This window comes from Staurois parvus, unplaced genomic scaffold (genome assembly GCF_062004578.1).
Source record: "Staurois parvus isolate SC_StPar_1 unplaced genomic scaffold, SC_StPar_1.0 ptg000075l, whole genome shotgun sequence".
In the NCBI taxonomy this organism is placed as follows: domain Eukaryota; kingdom Metazoa; phylum Chordata; class Amphibia; order Anura; family Ranidae; genus Staurois; species Staurois parvus.
The window spans coordinates 1,194,107-1,220,528 of NW_028317871.1; the positions used below are offsets into that span (position 1 = coordinate 1,194,107).

Here is a 26,422-nt window from a genome sequence, read left to right on the forward strand (position 1 = left end):
AAGGGCAGTGGTTAGTGTGGTAGTTAACGTGGCCTTGATGTCAGCGGCCACAGCTTGTAAATCTCTTAATGAGAGGGATTGTGTAGCGGAAGATATGTCATGCTGTGGCACTGTATCATGAACAGCGTGCGTGGCCGATCAGGGATAACAGCCTGTGTCTGCAGCTGCAGAGGGAGGGGGAGAGGGGGATGGAGAGAGAGAGGGAGAAGGCTGCGGCCCTGCTCTCTGCTGCTGGGAGCTAAAGAGCTCCTTAATGTGCCTTCCCGTGTGATTAGGGCCCCTTGGGGACCGTGACCGGGCGCCGGAAGGCATCCGGTCAGATTTCCCCATATTTTAGAGGAGCTGCCTCACTCAACTCCTCCGTGCGGCTCTGTAGCTGGATCTGGCCGGCGGGAGCTCCGGTGTTAAGTGGCCATTCTCATCCGCGGCTAGCCACGCCCCCCGCAGATCAATATTAACCACATTATTATCAGAAATGCATTCATTTTTTCCTTGGTGTTTGTAATTTTTAATCTTCATTTTTAAAACATCATTTTCCAGATTCCTAATAAAACAATTCAAAATGTAGTTCTTTACACATACATGTACTGTATGAAATCAGTAAATCTAATCCTATTAATATATTGAGTAGTTTCCATTATTTCTGTATAATTTACTATGATGCCATTTTACAGCTGCACATATATCAGTAAGTGAAGAGTTAACATTAGCCACTACTACTTGCAACATAGTATCAAGCACTGCAGAAAAGAACAACATATTTTGTGTAACAACAAAATCATTACCATATGTGTGTGTAAAAATATGCTGACACCTAATGAGAGTGATGAGCATTGCAGCCAATAATCCGATCATCCCATCATCCCATCATCCCAATTTGCAGTTTAGTACATCCCTTTTTATGAATACTTTAAACTAATAAAATAAGATGAATAATTATATTCCTGATTTATAACCTTTAAAATGATATACCTCTTCATTTTGTGTACATGTTTATGTAAAAGTATGCTTTTTATGTACAGGTGGCAGAAATGCATGGAGAATTGATAGAATTTAATGAAAGGCTTCACCGTTCACTCCTTGCTAAAGAAGCACTGATGTTGCAAATGAGACAAGAACTCATCGATCTAAGAGGACCGGTAATTTTTTTTTTCTTTTTGTAGCACTGATAAATGTGTAAGCAGAGTGATGTTAAAGTGGTAGTAACCTCCGCTTTTTTATTTATACATACAGGAAAGCCTATATATATATAGTAAATGTCTCCTAAATGTGCACCATTTAGGACATATTTACTTCAGTAGCAGCCAATAATGTCACCAGCACATGTGCACTGCACTCTCAATGCTGTCCATTGAGAGAACTCCCATTCGACTCCCATTCGCACGTGCGGAAGTGCTGTCATGGCGGCTCAGCTAGTCAAATGGCTGGAGCCCATGAACTGTGAAAGACCGAGTGAAGATGGTAGCCCTGTTAGCAGTGACAGCATGCCTCAAGTCTGTCATAATATGCTAGTATGTGATGTATACATGCCCATTAGGACATTTTCCTCCAGGGGCCCACTTTGTTGTGCAGTTTACTACCTTTTTAAGTTCCAATAGAAACTCTAGCTACTGAAGTGGATGCTGAACATGCATAGCTTGTTCTTAAAACAAAAGAAATCTACTGCGCTGTGTGGTACAGAGCAAATCCATGTAAATCAAAACTCAGGTTTTCTCTACCATGTTTTCAAGAACTGCAGTGTCTGTAGGCATTTAGAGTATAATAGCAAGCATTATGTACAGTAGTGTGGAGGGTATAAGAGTGATCAGTATGTGTATGTCAGGTTTGCAGAGACTATACCAGTAGACACCAGGTGCATGAAACAGTGGCAGAGGGTATGGAAACAGCTAGTATAAGTGGAAGGGAAGTGTGTAGGAGAATTGTCAGTGTGTACAAGAGTAGAATGGCAAAGGGTATGGCAACAGCCAGTATATTTGGAGCTTATGACAGTGGACAATATGTTCAGGAAGAGAGTGCAAAGGCAGCAAGTGCATCATGGGAAAATCAGCATTAAGGTGGCACCCTAACTAAAAAGTGAGCCGTTGGTATTGCACAATTCTACTGTAACACCCTAAGCACTTCCTGTAAGCACTCTTCCCTTCCCATGGCACTGTACATCTTCTCTTCTATGTAAACAACACAAGTCTCTCTCCTGCCAGCAAGGACATGCTGTTTTGTATTTCTCTGCACAGACTTTACATATATCAGAGATCTTGCACAGGTGAAAAGCCATATGTCTGTCCTGAGTGTGGGAAACACTTTTCAGTGAAGCCCAGTCTTCACACACATCAGAGATCTTACACGGAGGAGAAGTTGAATACCTGTTTGGAGTGCGGGAAATGTTTTTCACAGAAGCCCTTTTCTTCATATATGACAGAGATCTCATACGGGGGAAAAGCCGTATTGGGGATAAGAGGGTGAATGAGAGTCGCAAAAGTACTGAGATTCATATATTGCATGGGAACTGAACTGTATGTATTGAACTATATGTTTAAACTGGGGAGGGGTTCACCCAGAGGGGGTCTTAGAGGAAAATCAGAATGAGAACAATGTAAAACAGATAAAGACCTAGAAGAAGAGAACTCTGGTAGATGAGCTTGGGAGTGGGGGGAGAGAAAAAGGTAGAAAAAAACTGAGAGGGGGATACCAGTGGAAGACAACACATTTTGATATCAAATAAAAAATAGACCCCACCCCCCCCAAAACCAGAACTGCGGAAAATTTAAATAGTCCCTGACAGCATGAAAAACAAAGTATCAAAGGGAGGAGGGTCTCAGGCTTCCCTAACAGGGTCAATTAAAAAATAATTACCCTCACAGGAGAAACAGACTCCAGAGAGACAACAGGGAATAAGTGTAAGAGGTGGGAGGGAAAACGGCGGGGTAAGTTCCAGACTATCCCTGGGAACAGCTAACAGTAGTCAACATATGGAAGAGGAAGTGGATATGGATAAAGTAGAACAAGAGGAGAGCTCACAGATGCCTACTAAAGCAGAAATAGCAGAAATGTTTAAAGGACTTGAAAGGTCCCTAAAAAAGGAACTGGCAAAATTACACAAAGATCTGGGGCAAATATTAAGGGTGGAGGAGATGGAAGAAAAATTAGATAAACATGCCCAAATTATACAGAAATTAGAAAAATGGGTGATGGAAATGAGAAAAGAACAAAGAAATCTGTTATATAAATTAGAAGACCAGGAGAATAAAGATAGGAGATGCAATCTAAGGATACAAGGCTTTCCAGAGATCTCCCAAGGAGAAGAATTGATGGGAATAATAACAAGAATGCTGAATACTATAATGGATAGAACTATAACAGAGCCTCTCAAAATGGAGGGAGTATATAGACTAGAAAAATACATACAAGAAGATAGAAAGGAAAAGCCAAGAGATGTAATAGTGCAATTCCATAATTTTTGGGATAAAGAAGAGCTTTGGAAGAAGATAAAAGGAAGAGCAATAATAAAATATGGAGAAATAAATATACAGATCTTTGCTGATTTAGCAGCGGAAACATTAATAAGAAGGAGAACTTTGAAACCATTACTGGAACAGATGAGAAAACAGAATGTTCGATATAGCTGGGGGTTTTCAGCGTGTTTGATCGGATGGAGAAATGGACGTTCAGCAAGACTGAGATTCCCCGAAGATCTGAGAGACTTTTGTGAGAGACTTGATATACAGAAAATAAATATCCCTGGTTGGGAGGAAGAAGGAAAAATGTGGGCTATGGAAAATGAGGGGAGGCAGGTAGCTCTAAGGAGAAATAGAGAGTAGGAATAGTAAAGAAGAATAAGATGGGGGGGGGGTTCTCCCCCCTTTTTTTTCCCTTTTTCTTTTTCTCTCTCTCTTCCTCCATTTCTGCCTCTCTCTTATGATCTTTGAAGTTTACTAGAGTATGGCAGGACACGGTGGATGAGACACGCTTATTGGGGAAAAGTTCATGGTCAGAGCTTCACCTTAAAAGCTGAATCAAAGGTGGGGTTAGGACCACAAATGATTCATAGGCAAAATGTAAGCCTAAAGGGAGATGGGGGGGTGGGGGGCGGGAGAGGAGTGGGAGGGAGGGAGGAGGGATGGAGGAGGGACAGGAGGGTGGGTGGGTGAGAGGAGTGTATGGGGAGGGGATAGGTAGTTTAAGACTCTGCGAAATAGTGGGAGAAACATCAGTCTGGAGAAATCCTAGAGATAAAAGGGGAAGATGTGGAGGAAAGAAGAAGAGAGAAGAGATGGGGAAGATAGAGGCATGGAGAGGAGAAGAATGGAAGAAATTCACTTTGTGACTTATAATGTTAAAGGGTTAAATAGCCCTGGGAAGAGATTTGGGATTTTTAAAGAAATTCAACATAGATTTTCTTCAGTGGTGTTTTTTACAGGAGACACATTTGGTGCAAGAATCAAATGTGAAATTAAATTACAGATATTATCCAATGTGGTTTTATGCAGATTCCCCAATTAAACGTGTCAAGGGAGTAGCAATAGGTTTTGCGAAAAATATAAGGTTTGAGCTGGAGACAGATTGGTAGATCCAGAAGGGAGATTTCTGTTTCTGAAGGGAAAATGACAGGAAATAGACTGTACATTAGCAAATATTTATTGCCGGATAAGAAACCGGAGGTATTCCTAAAAAATACTCTAAGGAAGTTAATGGATTTCAAAAAAGGTAATTTAATTGTGGCGGGTGATTTCAATCTCTGCACGGATCTCCAGATGGATATGACGTCACCTGTGCAGAGAGATGGTAGTAGGTCTCTGAAATCCTTGAAAAAAGATTATATACCAATGTCAGATAGATATATGGAGAATTAAGCACATGAAGGACAGAGACTATACGTTTTATTCTCATGCACATGAGATGTATTCAAGACTGGATTATATATTGCTGGACCATGAAGTTATCGAATCTCTGGTCAAAGTAAAAATAGAAGTGATGTCAATATCAGACCATGCCCCTGTCACAATGCAATTATTATGGGGAAATGAGCAGATCGGGGGGAAATTATGGAGGTTAAATGAAACACTTCTCCAAACCCAACAGAGGGGGAGGAGCCTGAACATGGCGCCGGCTGAGGGCTTGGAGTAGGAGCCCTCGGCAAAGCTCCTCCACTGACCTTTCCAGGGGCCCTCCAAATGGTTTAAGGGCGGACACCAACACGGAGAATCGGTACCTGAATGCCGGGGGTGCTTGGCGGGAGAACGGAGGCACTGAGCTGGCACGAGGGAGGAGAGATCCGCCCGAGGTTCGGCGGATCAGAGAGCCGGGTTGCCGGGAGACGGAAGAGCGGGTTGGGTCACGTGCCCAACCGCAAAGGAGCACTGGGAGTGGAGGAAGCCGGCCAGCGTGAAGAGAAAGGGAGAAGGCGGCTTTCTCCCCCAGGTGTACTGCTCCCCATGTGTATTGCTGCCTAGTCGGATTTCTGACTGGGGGGGGCACAGAGATGGGGACCTGGAAAAAGCCTCTCTGTGGCGGATCTGCATAGAGGAAGAGAAGGAAAGAGAAGCAGCCCTGTGGAATCTCCTCCAAGGCGCAGAGGTGCTGGATACCTGTGCAGAGGAGCTGGAAATCTGAGACCCCTACCTCCTACACAGCAAGGAACGAGAGACTTGGGTGAGTGAAAGAGCCTGGAACTGTTTTATTTTAAATGTCCCATAGTGCTGTTGAGGAAAATAAGGGGTGAGGAGGAGAAAAGGGGGGATTCCAGGGAACCTGTCAATTAATAGAAGAGGAGAGAAAGAAAAAGGAAGAAAAGAAAAAGAAGATTAAGCAACTTAAAAGAAGAGGAAAAATCGGTCACTAATTGAGCTAGGTCGGGACCTTTATATTTATGTGAACTAACTATGTATAAAGGAGAGTAAGGCCCATGAAAGAAATGAAGAACAAAAGTAAAGGAAGTGGGCCAAAAGGGTCCCAAACGGGAACGATCAAACAGTATACATCCCAGGGAAAAGTGACCCCAGACATATCTCAAGGTAAAAACGGAAAAGCTGAAGGGGATATTAGTGTGGAAAGTAGCCCTAGACTATCGCTGGGACTAAATATTAGTAGCCAACAAGCAATGGGAGTCATGGAGAGGGGCGATAATGAAAGTGAACTACAAGTACCAAATAAAAAAGAAATGGCAGAGATGTTTAAAGACCTAGAGAAAATAATAAAACAAGAAATGGCAACTATTCAAAATGACCTGGGGCAGGTGTTGATGAGAGTGGAAGAAATGGAAGAGAAAAGTAAAAATCAGGCTCAAAACATCAAGGAACTAGAAAAGAAAATAAAGAACATGGGGAAAATGCAGAAAAAAATAATTTATAAGATGGAGGTTAAAGAAAATTGGGACAGGAGGAGTAATCTTAGGATAAGAGGAGTCCCAGAAAATGCAAAAGGGGAAACACAGCAAGAAATAGTAGGAAAAATTTTAAATTCCATAATGGACAGGCCTGCCCTAGAGGTGATTGATGTGGAGGATATCGTGAGAGTAGGAAAGCGCCAACAAGGTACTGGAAAAGAAAAAGCAAGGAATATAATCGTTAAATTTAAAAAATATGGAGATAAAGAAGCAATCTGGAGAAAGATCAGAAAGGAAAAGCAGCAATTAGCTATGGAGATATGGATATCCAGATATATGCGGATCTTGCACCTGAGATTCTGTGGAGAAAGAGATCCTTGAAACCCCTTCTAGAGCAGATGAGGAAAAAGAATGTGTTTTATAGATGGGGGACCCCAGAGTGTTTAGTTGGATGGAAAGATGGAGTTACAGCATATTTAGAGATTTCCAGAAGACCTGAGAGACTTTTGTGAAAAACTTGAGTTGCAAAAAATGGAGATTGTTGGATGGGAGGAAGAAGAGAGAGAGATAGGAAAAATCAGACAAGAGGACTGGCTTTCTGCCAGAGAGATGAAGTGGGGGGGGGGGAGATGGGTGGGGAGAGAGGGATGTGAGATAAAATTCATTTTTTTTTCTCCTTCCTCTATTTCCGCATATCTCTCTCTCTCTCTCTCTCTCTCTCTCTCTCTCTCTCTCTCTCTCTCTCTCTCTCTCTCTTTTTCTGGCCCTTTAGTCTTCCTTATAGAAGGATATTTAGTATTGTTTTTTAAGAGGTACTTGGAACTATAACGAGTAAATAAAAGAATGGAGGGTACTGGGAAGGTGGAGGGAGGAGGAACCGTCCATGGGCGGAGTTTTTACCCTTAGTAACAATTCAAAGGTGGGGAGGGGGTCCCCACAAATGAATAGTAGGTATAATAGTTGCCTAAAAATGGGAGGGGGGAGGGGGGGGTTGGGGGGAAGGGTTATGGATTTTTGGGATAATACTCTGCAGGATTAAGAGGGTGCCAAAGCAAGGGAAAAGAGGAGGAGGATTGGTAGGGGAAAGGAGGGATATAAATAAAATGGAAGAACTACAAGTTATCACATATAACGTAAAAGGGTTGAATTGTCCTGGGAAGAGATTTAGGCTATTCAAAGAACTTCACCATGGAGAAGCCTCAGTGGTTTTTTTTGCAAGAGACACACCTTGAGATAGAGTCTAGGGTTAGGTTGAGATCTAGAGATTACCCAATATGGTATTATGCAGATTCCCCAGTCAGGAGAGCTAAAGGGGTGGCAATAGGGTTCAGAAAAAATATAAGATTTGAGCTGGAGGATAGAAAAGTGGACCCAGAAGGGAGATATCTGTTTTTGAAAGGTAAAATACAAGAGGTGGAGTGTACAGTGGCCAAAGTATACTGTCCAAATAAGAAGCCAGAGATGTATTTGAAAGGTGTGTTAAGAAAACTGATGGATTTTAAAAAGGGCTGTTTGATATTAACTGGGGATTTTAACTTCTGTATGGACCCACAAAAAGATACAACCTCTTCTGTGCAACGTGAAGGGAATAGATCTCTGAGATTATTAAAGAAGCTGATCCATGAGTTTCAATTGGTGGACTCATGGAGAATTATGCATATGAAGGACAGAGACTATACATTCTTCTCATACGCACATGAGACGTATTCAAGGTTGGATTGATAGAACATCGATTTTTAGAGTCAATGGTCAAAGTAGACATAGGAGCAATGACTCTTTCAGATCACGCCCCTGTTGTTTTGAGAATGGGATGGGGAAGGAGGAAAACGGCGGGGGTGGGATGGAGGTTGAACAAAGCACTTCTCCTGGATGAGGACACCATTCAGAGGATTGGGAAAGAAATTGAGAGATTTTTTAGAGAGAATGAGACAGAGGATGTATCAATAGCTACAGTATGGGAGTCCCATAAAGCATATATAAGAGGTATTCTAATTGCAGTCGGGGCAAGAAAGAAAAGAGAAAGGAGAGAGAAAATCAGTAGGCTCTTAAAAGATATATTGGATCTGGAACAAACACACAAAAATAATATAGTAAAAGAAATCAAGCAGAAGATAATTAAAAAAAAAGGAGAATTAGAGATCTTGATGGAGGAGGAGAGAAGGAGAGTATATAACAAAGTGTTAAGTGAGAAATATAAATGGGGGGATAGGCCAGGAAAATTTCTAATGAGAGCCTTAAGGAAAAAGAAAAATAGGAATTACATTGATAAAATAAAAAACCCCAAGAGAGAACTGGTTTATTCAAATAAGGAGATTGCAAAGGTATTTATGTATTACTATAGAAAGCTGTATAATATCAATCCCTATGATGCAGTAAATAATATGGAAATGGAAAATAGGAAAAAAAGAAAGATATATTTAAAAAATGCGGGTCTACCGAAATTAAGAGAAGATCAATTAAATTCCCTTGAAGCAGAAATTACACAAGAAGAAATAAAAATAGCTCTAAAAAATACGGAGACGGGGAAAAGCCCAGGACCGGATGGTTATACGGCGAGGTATTATAAAAAATTTAGTGAACAACTGATCCCCAAGCTGGAGAGATATATGAATGCCCTGGGAGGAAAGATGGATATGAGGAGAGAATCGCTACAGGCTCATGTGGTATTGTTACAGAAGGAAGGAAAAGACGCTTCACAGTGTTCTAACTATAGGCCAATTTCACTGTTGAACTTAGATACTAAGTTGTACGCAAAGGTCTTGGCAAATAGGTTGAAGGAGTTTATGCCTAAATGGATACATGGAGACCAGGTGGGTTTTGTCCCATGAAGGGAGGGCCGGACAATGGGTTGAGATCACTGATGTTGATTCAGAAAAGGAAAAAAGGAGGGGTACCGGCAGTGGCTTTGTCAATCGATGCCGAAAAGGCCTTTGATAGAGTAGATTGGAACTTCATGATGGACACCTTGGAGGCTCTGGGAATCGGAGTGAGGATGAGGGAATGGATAAAAAAGCTGTATAGGGAGCCTTCCACGGTAGTAATAGTAAATGGAGAAAAAACAGAGCCCATTGGAATGTCAAATGGAACAAGACAGGGATGTCCCTTATCCCCTTTATTGTATGTTATGTCACTAGAACCTTTATTGTCAACAATAAGGAAGAATGGAGATATAAGGGGAATTCAAATAGGAGACAGAGCATAAAGTGGCGGCCTTTGCGGATTATTTGTTGTTTTATGTAGGGAATCCCAGGATAACACTACCAAACCTAATGAAATCATTAAAGGAATATGGGGAACTATCAAATCTAAAAATTAATCCAACAAAAACTGAGATCTTAAACATAAACATCCCAAAAAGTGAAAAAGAGAAAATACAAAAGGAATTCCCCTTCATTTGGAAAGAAAGATATATAAAATATTTGGGAGTAAGACTTACTGCTGCGTATAAGAATCTGTATAAACTAAACTATATTTCATTAGTAAATGACGTGAAGGGGGAAATAAAAACATTAGAAAAAGGATTTCCATCATGGATAGGACGTATAAACCTGGTAAAAATGATAATAATACCGAAAATTCTATATAGATTTCAAATGATTCCAATTAAACTCCCAGAAGCCTTCTTCAAAGTAATAAAAAGAATGATAACAAGATATATTTGGAGGAATAAAAAACCAAGGGTATCCTATGAAATATTAAGTAGAGATAAAGGGAAGGGAGGCCTGGGAGCTCCAGATATTAAGAGATATTACAAAGCAGTAATATTAGGGAGAATTTTTGATTGGACGTTCAATTTAGAGGGGAAAAGCTGGGTAAAAATAGAAAATACACTTAGTGGGAGTAATTTGAACAGAGTTATATGGTTACCGACACAATTTAGAGGATTGAAGGAAGATATAAGTTTATACACTGTTAATGTTTAAAGGGAATGGGATAAATTACACAAACATATGAAATGGGAATTTAACTCTATACTAATGCTACTTAGAAATACAGATTTTTTTCCCCCAGGTAGAGAGGAGATAACAGGGAAATGGTTTAAAAAGGAAGACGTACAACTGAGAGATATAATAAGGGAGGGGAAATTGAAGCCTTTTAAAGATTTGGAAAAGGAAAAGGGAAAGATTTTCACCAGGTTGGATGAGTGGCGCTATCACCAATTAAAGTGTTTTTTGGGAAATCTCCCAAAACCTTTGAGAATGAAAAGGGATTGGAATTTGTTTGAAAGGTTGTTGGAGATAAGGGGGGATGGGAAGCACGGAACAGCTAAAATATATAGAATCCTCACAGAATTAGACACAAATACTAAACCAATGCACATAGTAAAATGGGAAAGAGATATGGGGGTGGTATTGGATGAAGAAAAACAAAAAAAAAATAAACAGATTAGTTCACGAAAGTGTAAGTTTGAGAGAAGTAGAAATAAATTATAAATGTTTGACAAGATGGCACATTACACCGAGTGTAGAATGTAAGATAAGTGGGGAAAAATCACAATAGTGTTGGCGAGAGTGTGGGGAAGTGGGGACAGTGTATCATATATGGTGGGAATGTCCAAAAATTCAAATATTCTGGAAAACAATAGTACATTTAATAGAGACCATTACTGAAATGAATATCGGGTTAGATCCAGGGATGTGTTTGTTGCACAACTCAAAGCTATCAGTTAGCAAATATAAGAAATTAGGTTTAGGGTATTATATGAACGCAGCAAAGAGTCTGATCCCCAAGTATTGGAAGAAAATAGAAGTACCGAAGGAGGAGGATTGGATAGAAAGAGTAAACTGGATTAGTAAGATGGAGAAGTTATACTATATGCAGGAAGACAAGATGGAGGTATTTTCGGTGAAATGGGAAAAATGGGAAAATTTTGTAACAAATGCGAGAAAGTGAAATGTAGAAAGATATAGACTTGATAGATGGATAGGAAATGCTTGCTTTGGGGGAAAAAAAAAAAGGTAGTAAAAAATGCAGAGTGGGAGGGGGTTCTGGGGGTGGGGTAATGTACTAAGAAGGGGAAAAATAAAGTAATAAAAAACATTGTATATTTATTATGAATAAGATGAAAGTGTTCTTTTGAAAGTATTCTTTTTTTGTGTTTTTTGTTATTACTGTGAAAAAAAAATAATAAATATTTAAATTAAAAAAAAAAAATGAAACACTTCTCCAGGATTCAGAGGTGGATCAAAGAATCAAAAAGAATCAAAGAAAAAAAGAAATAGAGCAATTATTTGAGGAAAATGATTCTGGGGAAGTGTCCGTGGCAACGGTGTGGGAGGCTCATAAGGCCTATATTAGAGGAATCCTGATAGCGATTGGAACAAAAAAGAAGAGGAAAAATAAACACGCTTCTTAGTGAACTCTGAGTTAGAGCAGATACATAAACATAAAGTAACAAAAGAGATTATGCAGAGGGTAATAAATAAAAGAGAAGAATTAAATACATTTCTGGAAGAAGATAAGAGAAGAGTGTTCAATAAAATGATAAGTGAGAGATACAGATGGGGAGATAGACCAGGAAAGTATTTAATGAGGGCTCAGAGAAAAAAAAATCTAGGAACTATATAGAGAAAATAAGAGACCACAAAGGAGAATTAATGTATTCACCAAAGATATAGCTAAAGTGTTTAAAGAATATTATAATAAGCTATATAATATTATTCCCCACAGCTCCATAAGTAAAGATGAAGGAGGAAAAATAGAAAAAAGACAGACATATTTAAAAAGGCAGGATTACCAAAATTGAGGAGCAATTAAAATCCCTAGAATCAGCAATAAAGAAGGAGGAAATACACTTAGCATTAAAGAGCACTATAGCCGGGAAAAGTCCAGGACCTGATGGATGCACAGTGAGATATTACAAAAAATATAAAGAATTATTAGTACCTAAAATGAGGATATATATGAATGCATTGGGAGGAGAGATGGAAATGACGGGATCCCTACAAGCCTCATAGTTCTCATACATAAGGAAGGTAAAGATGATACTCACTATTCAAGTTGCAGACCGATTTCCTTATTAAACACAGATACCAAACTATATGCAAAAGTTCTGGCAAACAGGTTGAAAGACCTAATGTCGGAATGGATACACATAGACCAAGTAGGCTTTGTCCCAGGGAGAGAAGATAGAGATAACGGACTGAGATCTCTGTTTCTCATACAAAAAAGTAGGAAAGAGAAAATCCCTGCAGTGGTACTCTCTATCGATGCTAAAAATGCATTTGATAGAGTAGATTGGGGATATATGTTGGATACATTGGAAGTATTGGGGATGGGACCTAGAATGAGAGAGTGGATAAGGAAATTATATAGTCAACCCTCTGCAGCAATCATGGTTAATGGGGAATTGTCAGAGTATTTTGGGATGCAGAACAGAACTAGACAGGGATGCCCTTTGTCTCCATTGCTATATGTTTTATCATTGGAATCTCTTTTGGCTACAATAAGGAATAATATAGATATAAAAGGAATTTGGATAGGAGATGCGGAGCATAAGGTGGCAGCTTATGCAGATGACATGCTGTTCTATGTGGGAAACCCAAGGATAACATTGCCAAATTTAATGAAATCACTAACAGAATATGGGGAGATGTCAAATTTAAAAATTAACCCAACAAAAACAGAAATTTTAAACATAAATCTTCCAAATAGAGAGAAAAATAGGTTACAGGAGGAATTTCCCTTTGGAGAGAAAAAGAATTGAAATATCTAGAAATATCTAGGAATAAAATTAACTGTATCCTCCAAGAACTAGTATAATTGTACTTATATCCCATTGTTAAATGAGATCAGGGATGAACTAAGGAAATTAGGAGGGGGGACCCCGTCATGGATAGGTTGTATAAATTTGATAAAAATGGTGATTGTTCCAAAAATATTATATGAATTTCAAATGATACCAATTAAACAAACCAGAAGTATACTTTAGATCAATTAAAAAAATGTTAATAAGATTTATTTGGAGGAATAAAAAACCGAGAATAAGCCAGGAAATTTTATGTAGAAATAAAGAGAAAGGAGGATTGGAAGTCCCAGATTTAAAAAGACATATAACTCGGTAATAATGGCGAGAATTTTTGACTGGACATATAATGCAGAGGGGAAAAGCTGGGTTAAAATAGAAAATATACTAAGTAATACTAAATTAAGTGGATTTGTATGGTTACCTCCACAATACAGAGGATTAGCAGACAGTACAAGTTTGTTCACATTTAATGTTTTAGGACTTTGGGATGTTTTACACAAACAGATGGGATGGGAATTTAATTCATTGTTAATGCCCTTAAAGTCCACAGAGTTTTTCCCTCCGAGTAAAGAAGGTATCACAGGGAAGTGGATTAAGAAGGAAGATGCAGCAAATAGGATCACTTAAAAAATTAGAAAAAAAAGAAGTTTTTACGAGATTGGATGAGTGGCATTATTTTCAATTGAAACACTTTATAGGTGTCAGAGGAAAAGCCCAGGCAAATGCACCAATGCGCAATATGGCCACACCAATTCATGCAATGAAGTGCGCATGTGCATAGGCGGGCGTCACATAATAAAACATTCCTGTGCACGAAAACACACCAGCACATGCAGGGTGCACTAATTGCTGACACTCAGTGGCCTTTATAAGGACTGCAGCTCTGCTCAGTGGTTGCTAGATTATCGTCAGTGCCTCCCGTTCCTGTGTTTCTGAGTTCCTGAGTTTCCTGTTGATTTCCTGTTACCGACCCAGCTTGATTCTGACCTTGTTCCTGTCCGCTGCTCCGTGTATGACCCTGGCTTGATCCTGACCTTGCTCCTGTCTGCTACTACCCTGTGTTTGACCCTGACTTGATTCTGATGTTGCTCCTGGCTGCTGTTCTATATTAATCCTGGCTCTGGCTACTGACTACTCTACCCATCCTTCGGGATCCACGTGTTCTCTGGAGAAACGCATCCTGCAACTGGAGCACCCACGGGTTCCATATCATGAGGCATTTCCTAGCAGCAACACCACTGGCAACATGTGCTTCTTTGGGCACTGCACCTCCTGTTTCCACCTCCAGGGGAGCACTGCACATAGCCGTAAGGGGAGCCCTCTCTCTACTACAGCCTCCAGTCAGGTACGTGACAGTATAATCCAGCCATAATGTCAGAGGCTGAGAGAGGTGTCTCCCCGATAGAGGCTCTGTGCCAGCAGGTTGCCGCCCTCACGCATGCGGTCAAGAACCTACAAGAGGGATATTTCCAATTAGAAGGTTGCCTGCAGAATCTTGCCACGCCTTCATCTCCTGCTGACCAAAACCCACCCAGGGCACCCTCTGCATTCTGTTCAAGAAGGCCCTGCAGTCACTCCTACAGTAATGCTACCTCCGCCAGAGCCAAGAGTAACAGTCCCGGAACGCTTTTCTGAAGATTGTCGAAAGTTCAGGGAGTCTGTTATATTTGGCACTTCAACCCAGAACTTTTTCTTTAGAGTCTGTGAAGGTGGGGTTCATCACCTCGCTACTTACTGATGAACCGCAGTCCTGGGCACATCACCTCCTGGAGCAAAATAGCACAGTTCTGAATGCTTTTACTACCTTTTCCAACACCATGTCCCAACTATATTATGATCCCCAATGCATGGCCACAGCAGAAGCTGCCCTTCACTCCCTCCAACAAGGTCGTCCAACCGTGGAAGATTATATGGTTGAATTCCGTAAATGGTCAGCAGACACAGGCTGGAATGAAGCTGCCCTCAGATACCAGTATCGGCTTGGTCTCTCTGATGGACTCAAAGACAAATTAGCCAGAGTTGAGGCTCCTACCTCTCTTGAAAACCTCATCCAGTTGGCCATCCAGCTAGACCGTCGCCTGCGGGAACGGCGATCATAAAGATCTAATTTCTACCGTCCATCCTGGATGCTACCCAAGGTGCCTTCCTTCTCTGCCCCTCTGCCTACTGTGCCACCGGCTCCTGTTGCTGAAACTGAACCTATGCAGATTGGCCTAGTTCGCTCCTCCTTGTCCCCAGATGAAAAGACACATCGGAGACAGTCCAACCTATGCCTCTACTGTGGAGTGTCTGGACATTTCTTACGAAATTGCCCTGTGAGACCTAGTAAGTTTATCTCTCCACGCGCTATGTACTCAGATTTCCGGATCATTACCAGTAGAGATGAGCGAATCGAAGTAGGCGAAGTGGAATTCGTTTCGAATATTAGGAAAATTTCGATTCGCGTCGAATCCGAAAATAAGCAGACTTCGGATGCGCGAATCGAAATTTTTCCTAAAATGGCGGCGACATGTGCGGCGACGGAGCGGGGATGTCTGGGAAGGCGCGCAGACAAGGCGCGCTGACCCATAATGCATTCATTCATGACATGTGATCGCATTAGCCAATCAGCAGCCAGCCAGCCAGCACAGTGTAATGGTCGAGCTATAAATAGCGGCCATTTTAGAATTCTCCATTTGCCTCCAGTCATTCAACAGAGGCAGACCTGGCTGTATGCAGGGAGAGAGTTAGGGACAGAGAAACGTTAGTTAGGGCCACAGAATCGTTACTTAGGGCCATAGAAACGTTACATAGGGCCACAGAAACGTTAGTTAGGGCCACAGAATCGTTACTTAGGGCCATAGAAACGTTACATAGGGCCACAGAAACGTTTACTTAGGGCCACAGAATCGTTAGTTAGGGCCACAGAAACGTTACTTAGGGACACAGAATTGTTACTCAGGGACAGACAGAATTGTTACTGAGGGATACAGAATTGTTACTGAGGGCCACAGAATCGTTACTTAGGGCCACAGAAACGTTACTTAGGGCCACAGAATTGTTACTTAGGGACAGACACAGAATTGTTAGTGAGGGACACAGATTTGTTACTGAGGGCCACAGAATCATTACTTAGGGCCACAGAAACGTTACTTAGGGCCACAGAATTGTTACTTAGGGACAGACACAGAATTGTTATTGAGGGACACAGAATTGTTACTGAGGGCCACAGAACCGTTACTTAGGGCCACAGAAACGTTACTTAGGGCCACAGAATTGTTACTTAGGGACAGACACAGAATTGTTACTGAGGGACACAGATTTGTTACTGAGGGCCACAGAATCGTTACTTAGGGCCACAGAATTGTTACTTAGGGACAGACACAGAATTGTTATTGAGGGACACAGAATTGTTACTGAGGGCCACAGAAACGTTACTTAGGGCCACAGAAACGTTACTTAGGGCCACAGAATTGTTACTCAGGGACAGACACAGAATTGTTATTGAGGGACACAGAATTGTTACTAAGGGCCACAGAAACGTTACTTAGGGCCACAGAAACGTTACTTAGGGCCACAGAAACGTTACTTAGGGACACAGAATTGTTACTCAGGGACAGACAGAATTGTTACTGAGGGATACAGAATTGTTACTGAGGGCCACAGAATCATTACTTAGGGCCACAGAAACGTTACTTAGGGCCACAGAATTGTTACTTAGGGACAGACACAGAATTGTTACTGAGGGACACAGATTTGTTACTGAGGGCCACAGAATCGTTACTTAGGGCCACAGAAACGTTACTTAGGGCCACAGAATTGTTACTTAGGGACAGACACAGAATTGTTATTGAGGGACACAGAATTGTTACTAAGGGCCACAGAAACGTTACTTAGGGCCACAGAAACGTTACTTAGGGACACAGAATTGTTACTCAGGGACAGACAGAATTGTTACTGAGGGATACAGAATTGTTACTGAGGGCCACAGAATCATTACTTAGGGCCACAGAAACATTACTTAGGGCCACAGAATTGTTACTTAGGGACAGACACAGAATTGTTACTGAGGGACACAGATTTGTTACTGAGGGCCACAGAATCGTTACTTAGGGCCACAGAAACGTTACTTAGGGCCACAGAATTGTTACTTAGGGACAGACACAGAATTGTTATTGAGGGACACAGAAACGTTACTTAGGGCCACAGAAACGTTACTTAGGGCCACAGAAACGTTACTTAGGGCCACAGAATCGTTACTTAGGGCCACAGAAACGTTACTTAGGGCCACAGAATTGTTACTTAGGGACAGACACAGAATTGTTATTGAGGGACACAGAATTGTTACTGAGGGCCACAGAACCGTTACTTAGGGCCACAGAACCGTTACTTAGGGCCACAGAAACGTTACTTAGGGACAGACACAGAATTGTTACTGAGGGACACAGATTTGTTACTGAGGGCCACAGAAACGTTACTTAGGGCCACAGAAACGTTACTTAGGGCCACAGAATTGTTACTTAGGGACAGACACAGAATTGTTATTGAGGGACACAGAATTGTTACTGAGGGCCACAGAACCGTTACTTAGGGCCACAGAACCGTTACTTAGGGCCACAGAAACGTTACTTAGGGACAGACACAGAATTGTTACTGAGGGACACAGATTTGTTACTGAGGGCCACAGAAACATTACTTAGGGCCACAGAATCGTTACTTAGGGCCACAGAATCGTTACTTAGGGCCACAGAAACGTTACTTAGGGCCACAGAAACGTTACTTAGGGCCACAGAATTGTTACTTAGGGACAGACACAGAATTTTTACTGAGGGCCACAGAATTGTTACTGAGGGCCACAGAACCGTTACTTAGGGCCACAGAAACGTTACTTAGGGCCACAGAAACGTTACTTAGGGCTACAGAAACGTTACTTAGGGCCACAGAATCGTTACTTAGGGCCACAGAATCGTTACTTAGGGACACAGAAACGTTACTTAGGGCCACAGAAACTTTACTTAGGGCCACAGAATTGTTACTTAGGGACAGACACAGAATTGTTACTGAGGGACACAGAATTGTTACTGAGGGCCACAGAACTGTTACTTAGGGCCACAGAACTGTTACTTAGGGCCACAGAACCGTTACTTAGGGCCACAGAAACGTTACTTAGGGACAGACACAGAATTGTTACTGAGGGACACAGATTTGTTACTGAGGGCCACAGAAACATTACTTAGGGCCACAGAAACGTTACTTAGGGCCACAGAATTGTTACTTAGGGACAGACACAGAATTGTTATTGAGGGACACAGAAACGTTACTTAGGGCCACAGAAACGTTACTTAGGGCCACAGAAACGTTACTTAGGGCCACAGAATCGTTACTTAGGGCCACAGAAACGTTACTTAGGGCCACAGAATTGTTACTTAGGGACAGACACAGAATTGTTATTGAGGGACACAGAATTGTTACTGAGGGACACAGAATTGTTACTGAGGGCCACAGAACTGTTACTTAGGGCCACAGAAACGTTAATCAGGGACAGACACAGAATTCTTACTCAGGGACAGACACAGAATTGTTACTGAGGGACACAGAATTGTTACTCAGGGACACAGAATTGTTACTGAGGGACACAGAATTGTTACTGAGGGACACAGAATTGTTACTGAGGGACACAGAATTGTTACTCAGGGACAGACACAGAATTGTTACTCAGGGACAGACACAGAATTGTTACTGAGGGACACAGAATTGTTACTGAGAGCCACAGAACTGTTACTTAGGGCCACAGAAACGTTACTCAGGGACACAGAATTGTTACTCAGGGACAGACACAGAATTGTTACTGAGGGACACAGAATTGTTACTGAGGGACACAGAATTGTTACTGAGGGCCACAGAACTGTTACTTAGGGCCACAGAAACGTTAATCAGGGACAGACACAGAATTCTTACTCAGGGACAGACACAGAATTGTTACTGAGGGACACAGAATTGTTACTGAGGGACACAGAATTGTTACTGAGGGCCACAGAATCGTTACTTAGGGCCACAGAAACGTTACTTAGGGCCACAGAAACGTTACTTAGGGCCACAGAAACGTTACTTAGGGCCACAGAAACGTTACTTAGGGCAACAGAAACGTTACTTAGGGACACAGAATTGTTACTCAGGGACAGACACAGAATTCTTACTCAGGGACAAACACAGAATTGTTACTCAGGGACACAGAATTGTTACTCAGGGACACAGAATTGTTACTCAGGGACACAGAATTGTTACTGAGGGACACAGAATTGTTACTGAGGGACACAGAATTGTTACTGAGGGACACAGAATTGTTACTCAGGGACAGACACAGAATTGTTACTCAGGGACAGACACAGAATTGTTACTGAGGGACACAGAATTGTTACTGAGGGCCACATAACTGTTACTTAGGGCCACAGAAACGTTACTCAGGGACACAGAATTGTTACTCAGGGACAGACACAGAATTGTTACTCAGGGACAGACACAGAATTGTTACTCAGGGACACAGAATTGTTACTGAGGGCCACAGAATCGCTACTTAGGGCCACAGAAACGTTACTTAGGGCCACAGAAACGTTACTTAGGGACAGACACAGAATTGTTATTGAGGGACACAGAATTGTTACTGAGGGACACAGAATTGTTACTGAGGGCCACAGAACTGTTACTTAGGGCCACAGAAACGTTAATCAGGGACAGACACAGAATTCTTACTCAGGGACAGACACAGAATTGTTACTGAGGGACACAGAATTGTTACTGAGGGACACAGAATTGTTACTGAGGGACACAGAATTGTTACTGAGGGACACAGAATTGTTACTGAGGGACACAGAATTGTTACTCAGGGACAGACACAGAATTGTTACTCAGGGACAGACACAGAATTGTTACTGAGGGACACAGAATTGTTACTGAGAGCCACAGAACTGTTACTTAGGGCCACAGAAACGTTACTCAGGGACACAGAATTGTTACTCAGGGACAGACACAGAATTGTTACTGAGGGACACAGAATTGTTACTGAGGGACACAGAATTGTTACTGAGGGACACAGAATTGTTACTGAGGGCCACAGAACTGTTACTTAGGGCCACAGAAACGTTAATCAGGGACAGACACAGAATTCTTACTCAGGGACAGACACAGAATTGTTACTGAGGGACACAGAATTGTTACTGAGGGACACAGAATTGTTACTGAGGGCCACAGAATCGTTACTTAGGGCCACAGAAACGTTACTTAGGGCCACAGAAACGTTACTTAGGGCCACAGAAACGTTACTTAGGGCAACAGAAACGTTACTTAGGGACACAGAATTGTTACTCAGGGACAGACACAGAATTCTTACTCAGGGACAAACACAGAATTGTTACTCAGGGACACAGAATTGTTACTCAGGGACACAGAATTGTTACTCAGGGACACAGAATTGTTACTGAGGGACACAGAATTGTTACTGAGGGACACAGAATTGTTACTGAGGGACACAGAATTGTTACTCAGGGACAGACACAGAATTGTTACTCAGGGACAGACACAGAATTGTTACTGAGGGACACAGAATTGTTACTGAGGGCCACAGAACTGTTACTTAGGGACACAGAAACGTTACTCAGGGACACAGAATTGTTACTCAGGGACAGACACAGAATTGTTACTCAGGGACAGACACAGAATTGTTACTCAGGGACACAGAATTGTTACTGAGGGCCACAGAATCGCTACTTAGGGCCACAGAAACGTTACTTAGGGCCACAGAAACGTTACTTAGGGCCACAGAAACGTTACTTAGGGCAACAGAAACGTTACTTAGGGACACAGAATTGTTACTCAGGGACAGACACAGAATTGTTACTCAGGGACACAGAATTGTTACTGAGGGACACAGAATTGTTACTGAGGGACACAGAATTGTTACTGAGGGACACAGAATTGTTACTCAGGGACAGACACAGAATTGGTACTCAGGGACAGACACAGAATTGTTACTGAGGGACACAGAATTGTTACTGAGGGACACAGAATTGTTACTGAGGGACACAGAATTGTTACTGAGGGCCACAGAACTGTTACTTAGGGCCACAGAAACATTACTCAGGGACACAGAATTGTTACTCAGGGACAGACACAGAATTGTTACTCCGGGACACAGAATCGTTGAATTAAAGAGTATGTCAGACAACATGCAGAGGAGTGGCAGAGGAGGCAATGTTTTAGGAGCGAGCAGACGTGGCAGCAGAGGAAGGGGTCGAGGCAGCAGTATTCTCAGCCAGAGGCCAGTGCTCCCGGTGTCATCCAGTACAGTGAGGAAGAGCTAACAGAGGGCGGTCAGGAACGGGGGGAAACATCCGCCTCTTCAGCAGCCAGACGAAGAAGTAGTGGCGAGGAGAGTTGCTCGGTAGCCGGTCTAGAGACAGGTCTGTCTCCTGACCCACACGCAGCCGAGGGGGCTAGTAGTGAGGCGGAGACCCTAATTGATGATGATGAGGCTGATCGCACTTGGCAGCCTCGTCGTCATCAGGCTATTGCTTCCGCATCATCAGGTGAAGAGGGTGGCAGCTTGGCAGCGAGCAAAACAGTCGGTGGGTTGTCTCCATCGCCACACTCTGCCATGTGCCACTTTCAGGTCTCCTCACACACTGCTGGTGTGTTCCATTTTTTGTCATAGGGTGCTGGCAGATTACGGGCCTCCCATAGCTGCTGCCGGGCCCCTAATCTGCCATGGGCCCCTGTACCGCCTCCTCATGCTGCTGCCAGGTCCACAGTGTCTCATGCCATGTGCCACTTTCAGGTCTCCTCACACTGCTGGTGTGTTCCATTTTTTGTCATAGGGTGCTGGCAGATTACGGGCCTCCCATAGCTGCTGCCAGGCCCCTAATCTGCCATGGGCCCCTATACCGCCTCCTCATGCTGCTGCGAAGTCCAGAGTCTCTCATGGGTCCCTGTACGGCCTCCCATTGCTGCTGTCTCCATCGCCACACTCTGCCATGTGCCACTTTCAGGTCTCCTCACACACTGCTGGTGTGTTCAATTTTTTTGACATAGGGTGCTGGCAGATTACGGGCCTCCCATAGCTGCTGCCAGGCCCCTAATCTGCCATGGGCCCCTATACCGCCTCCTCATGCTGCTGCGAAGTCCAGAGTCTCTCATGGGTCCCTGTACGGCCTCCCATTGCTGCTGTCTCCATCGCCACACTCTGCCATGTGCCACTTTCAGGTCTCCTCACACACTGCTGGTGTGTTCCATTTTTTGACATAGGGTGCTGGCAGATTACGGGCCTCCCATAGCTGCTGCCAGGCCCCTAATCTGCCATGGGCCCCTATAGCGCCTCCTCATGCTGCTGCCAGGTCCAGAGTGTCTCATGGGTCCCTGTACGGCCTCCCATTGCTGCTGTCTCCATCGCCACACTCTGCCATGTGCCACTTTCAGGTCTCCTCACACTGCTGGTGTGTTCCATTTTTTGTCATAGGGTGCTGGCAGATTACAGGCCTCCCATAGCTGCTGCCAGGCCCCTAATCTGCCATGGGCCCCTGTACCGCCTCCTCATGCTGCTGCCAGGTCCACAGTGTCTCATGCCATGTGCCACTTTCAGGTCTCCTCACACACTGCTGGTGTGTTCCATTTTTTGTCATAGGGTGCTGGCAGATTACGGGCATCCCATAGCTGCTGCCAGGCCCCTAATCTGCCATGGGCCCCTATACCGCCTCCTCATGCTGCTGCGAAGTCCAGAGTCTCTCATGGGTCCCTGTACGGCCTCCCATTGCTGTGTCTCCATCGCCACACTCTGCCATGTGCCACTTTCAGGTCTCCTCACACACTGCTGGTGTGTTCAATTTTTTTGACATAGGGTGCTGGCAGATTACGGGCCTCCCATAGCTGCTGCCAGGCCCCTAATCTGCCATGGGCCCCTATAGCGCCTCCTCATGCTGCTGCCAGGTCCAGGCGAACGTAGTCACACAGGGGAGGAACTTCTCAGTGTAATGAACAGAGAAATCGACAGATGGCTGTCTCCGCGCAAACTGAAAATCGGAACCATGTTGACCGACAACGGAAAGAACATGGTGTCTGCTCTGCGTCAAGGAAGGTTGTGCCATGCGCCATGCATGGCTCACGTGTTCAATCTGGTTGTCAAGCGGTTCCTAAAATCCACCATCCCACTGCAAGACATCCTTAAAATGTCACGTAAACCTTGCATGCATTTCAGCCATTCCTACACCGCAAAGCACACCCTGCTTGAGCTGCAGCGGCAGAACGGAATTCCACAGCATCGCCTGATCTGCGGCGTTGCAACAAGGTGGAATTCAACCCTACACATGGTAGACCGCCTTTACGAACAGCGAAAGGCCATCACCGATTTCATGATGTTACAAGCGGATAAAGGTACTCCCCTGTGTAACTTCGATGTCAGCCATTGGCAGCTCATGCGTGACACCTGCCGCTTGCTCAGGCCCTTTGAGGAGGCCGCGCTATTCGTGAGTCGGCAGGACTATGGGATGAACGACGTCATTCCTCTGTTGCACGTCCTGGAACAAATGCTGTTAACAATGGCTGGTCAGGGTGCGGTAGACGTGGCGCACAGATCTCTACGCCACATGACCCCTGTGGGGGCAGGACAGGAAGAAGAGGAGGAGGTAGAGGAGGACATTTGTGCTCAGGAATTATTGAGTGAAATGGGTGGTTTTTCCACTCAGCGGCCAGGAGTGGAGGAGCAGGAGCATCTGGTAGAGGAGGAGGAGACAGAGGACCCAGACGCACCGTGGCAGTATGCTGTGGAGATGGAGTCAGGGAGTCCCTCGCATTCCTTGGCACAAATGGCCCATAGCATGCTCGGTTGCTTGCGTAGCGACAGCCGAATAAGAACCATCAGACAGAGGGATGACTTTTCCCTGTCCACCTTGTTGGACCCTCGCTACCGTTCAAAAATGGTGGCCTTTTTCACACCTGCTGAGAGGGAGGCCAAAATAACGTACTATAAAAACCACCTATGTAGTCAGTTGGTCTCTGCCTTTGTGCGCCAACGTCCATCCTCAGACACTGTGGGCCCTGTGCGCTCGCGTTCCGCTCCTCATGCTGCTGCCAGGCCCGTAATCTGTCATGGGCCCCTGTTGTCGCTTGTTGGCATATTCCGCTTGTTCAGATGCTCCTTCTCCTGCTACTCCTCTTCACGGATTCCGTCAGCAGTCTTTCTTGGAATCCGTTTCCAAGAGACAACAGTTTGCGAGCACGCACCCGACGGTGCAGAAGCTGAACGTCCTCCTGTCCAAGTTGCTGCTGCCAGGCTCGTAATCTGTCATGCGCCCCTGTACCGCCTCCTCATGCTGCTGCCAGGTCCAGAGTGTGTCATGGGCCCCCGTACTGACTCCTCATGCTGCTGCCAGGCCCGTAATCTGTCATGGGCCCCTGTACCGCCTCCCCATGCTGCTGCCAGGTCCAGAGTGTGTCATGGGTCCCTGTACGGCCTCCCATTGCTGCTGCCAGGCCCGTAATCTGCCATGGGCCCCCGTACCGACTCCTCATGCTGCTGCCAGGCCCGTAATCTGTCATGGGCCCCTATACCGCCTCCTCATGCTGCTGCCAGGTCCAGAGTGTGTCATGGGTCCCTGTACGGCCTCCCATTGCTGCTGTCTCCATCGCCACAGTCTGCCATGTGCCACTTTCAGGTCTCCTCACACTGCTGGTGGTTTCCATTTTTGTCATAGGGTGCTGTATGGCCTCCCATTGCTGCTGCCTCCACCGCCACACTGTGGCTCCACACTCTGGTTTTGGCCCCGTGACTGCCCAAATGAGTGAAGTGTGCGGTGATTCTAAGATCGACGGCACTCATCTGCATGTCATACTGACTGTCAGTATTATTTCTCTTCCCCAGCAGACTCCAAGGGCATTTAAATTAAAGGTACAGTGTTCTGCACTAATATAAAGTCTCTCTGAAGCCTAGAAACACCCTTTTATAAGTTAAATTCGCAGCGAATATATTCGACTCGAATCGAAATTTTTCCACGAATTCGCCGAATCAGTCGAATCGAATTTTTGAATACTTCGCTCATCTCTAATTACCAGCTCACCTTGTTCTACCTATATTATTGCAGGTGACAGGAAGGGAAGTCAAGCTCCAAGCAATCATTGACTCCGGGGCATGCAGCTGTTTTTTGGACATCACCCTAGCAAAAAAGTTGCAGGTCCCACTGAGAGATAAAAACCAAAATTTGCAGTCCATTTAGCCGATGGGACTTTTCCTCGATCTGGTCTTGTAACACAGGAAACCATTCCTTTTTTGACCTCCACAGACTCAGGCCTTCAAGAGTTTCTCTGCTTTGACATTTTGTGCTCCCCCATGTTCCAGATTATCCTGAGAATACCGTGGCTTCGGGCCCATAACCCTCATGTGGACTGGCCTACAGGAAAGATTTCCTTCTCCATCTACTGTCTACAATAATTCTTTCCCCCTGAACTCACAGACTGTCAGGAATGCACTCAGCACTGGTGGTGGGACTCACCTGCCGTGTGGGCTGCAGTACCAGGGCTGGACAGCAGGTGCTCTCAGCAACCAGAAGCTCACTCCTGCAGTCAGCCATCACCTGAAGGCGTATTTAAGCAGGACCAGGCCTGTGATCAGTGCCTTGGTGTATTGCTTCCCATGAGCCCCTGTACCTGGTATCCTGTGTTCCTGTTCTGCTGACTATCTGATTTGTTGCTGACCCTGCCTGATCCTGACCTCTGCTGACTTCTCCTGCTTGATCCCTGGCTTGCCTGACCATCCTTCTGCCTGATCCTCTGTACCGCGCTGCCCGTGAGTTACTGAACCCGGCTTGTGACCCTGACTATTCTCTGCCTGCTCCTCCGGTACCTCGCTGCCCGCACGTGGTGACCTGGCCTGCCTGACTACGCCTGACGCTACCCAGACAATCCATCCATCCATCCTGCACGGATCTGTCCCTGTTACCAGGTCTGCTAGCCTCTTCATGTCAGGCTTTCCCCCGGTACATACCCTCGGCGGACCCCTCTACCAAAGTTGGGTGCACTCAGGGGCCGCGACCTGGTCTCAGTTCTGCGCCAAGTCCATCCCCACCATCAGGGGCTCTGGTGAAAAGGCAGACTGGGGCTTAGACTCCGCGCCCTGGGGAATCCCGTTCTGTGAGTACTAGAGATCCCGCCGGGCAGTGCCTGACAGTACCTGACGGCCTGCCTGACCATTCCACCTCTCCTGCCCTGACTACGCCTGTGTTCCTGAAGCCTGCTACTTCCCTGTGTCAGTCCACACATTTCTGGTCACACCCGGATCCCTAACACAGACTCTTCTAGTTGCCTGACCGTTCAAACGGTGCCCGACACCAGTCAAA

At 44.3% G+C, this 26,422-nt stretch overlaps 1 protein-coding gene across 2 annotated transcripts in view; it reads left to right on the forward strand.

The window, feature by feature from the left end:
- SNX29 (sorting nexin 29) overlaps positions 1-26,422 on the forward strand; it is a 1,801,773-nt gene that overhangs the window by 1,172,253 nt on the left and 603,098 nt on the right. For both annotated transcript variants that reach the window (XM_089669411.1, XM_089669412.1), the window contains exon 16: positions 1,023-1,139. In XM_089669411.1, the coding sequence (XP_089525537.1) occupies positions 1,023-1,139 (117 nt within the window). The remainder of the gene's footprint in view (positions 1-1,022; positions 1,140-26,422) is intronic.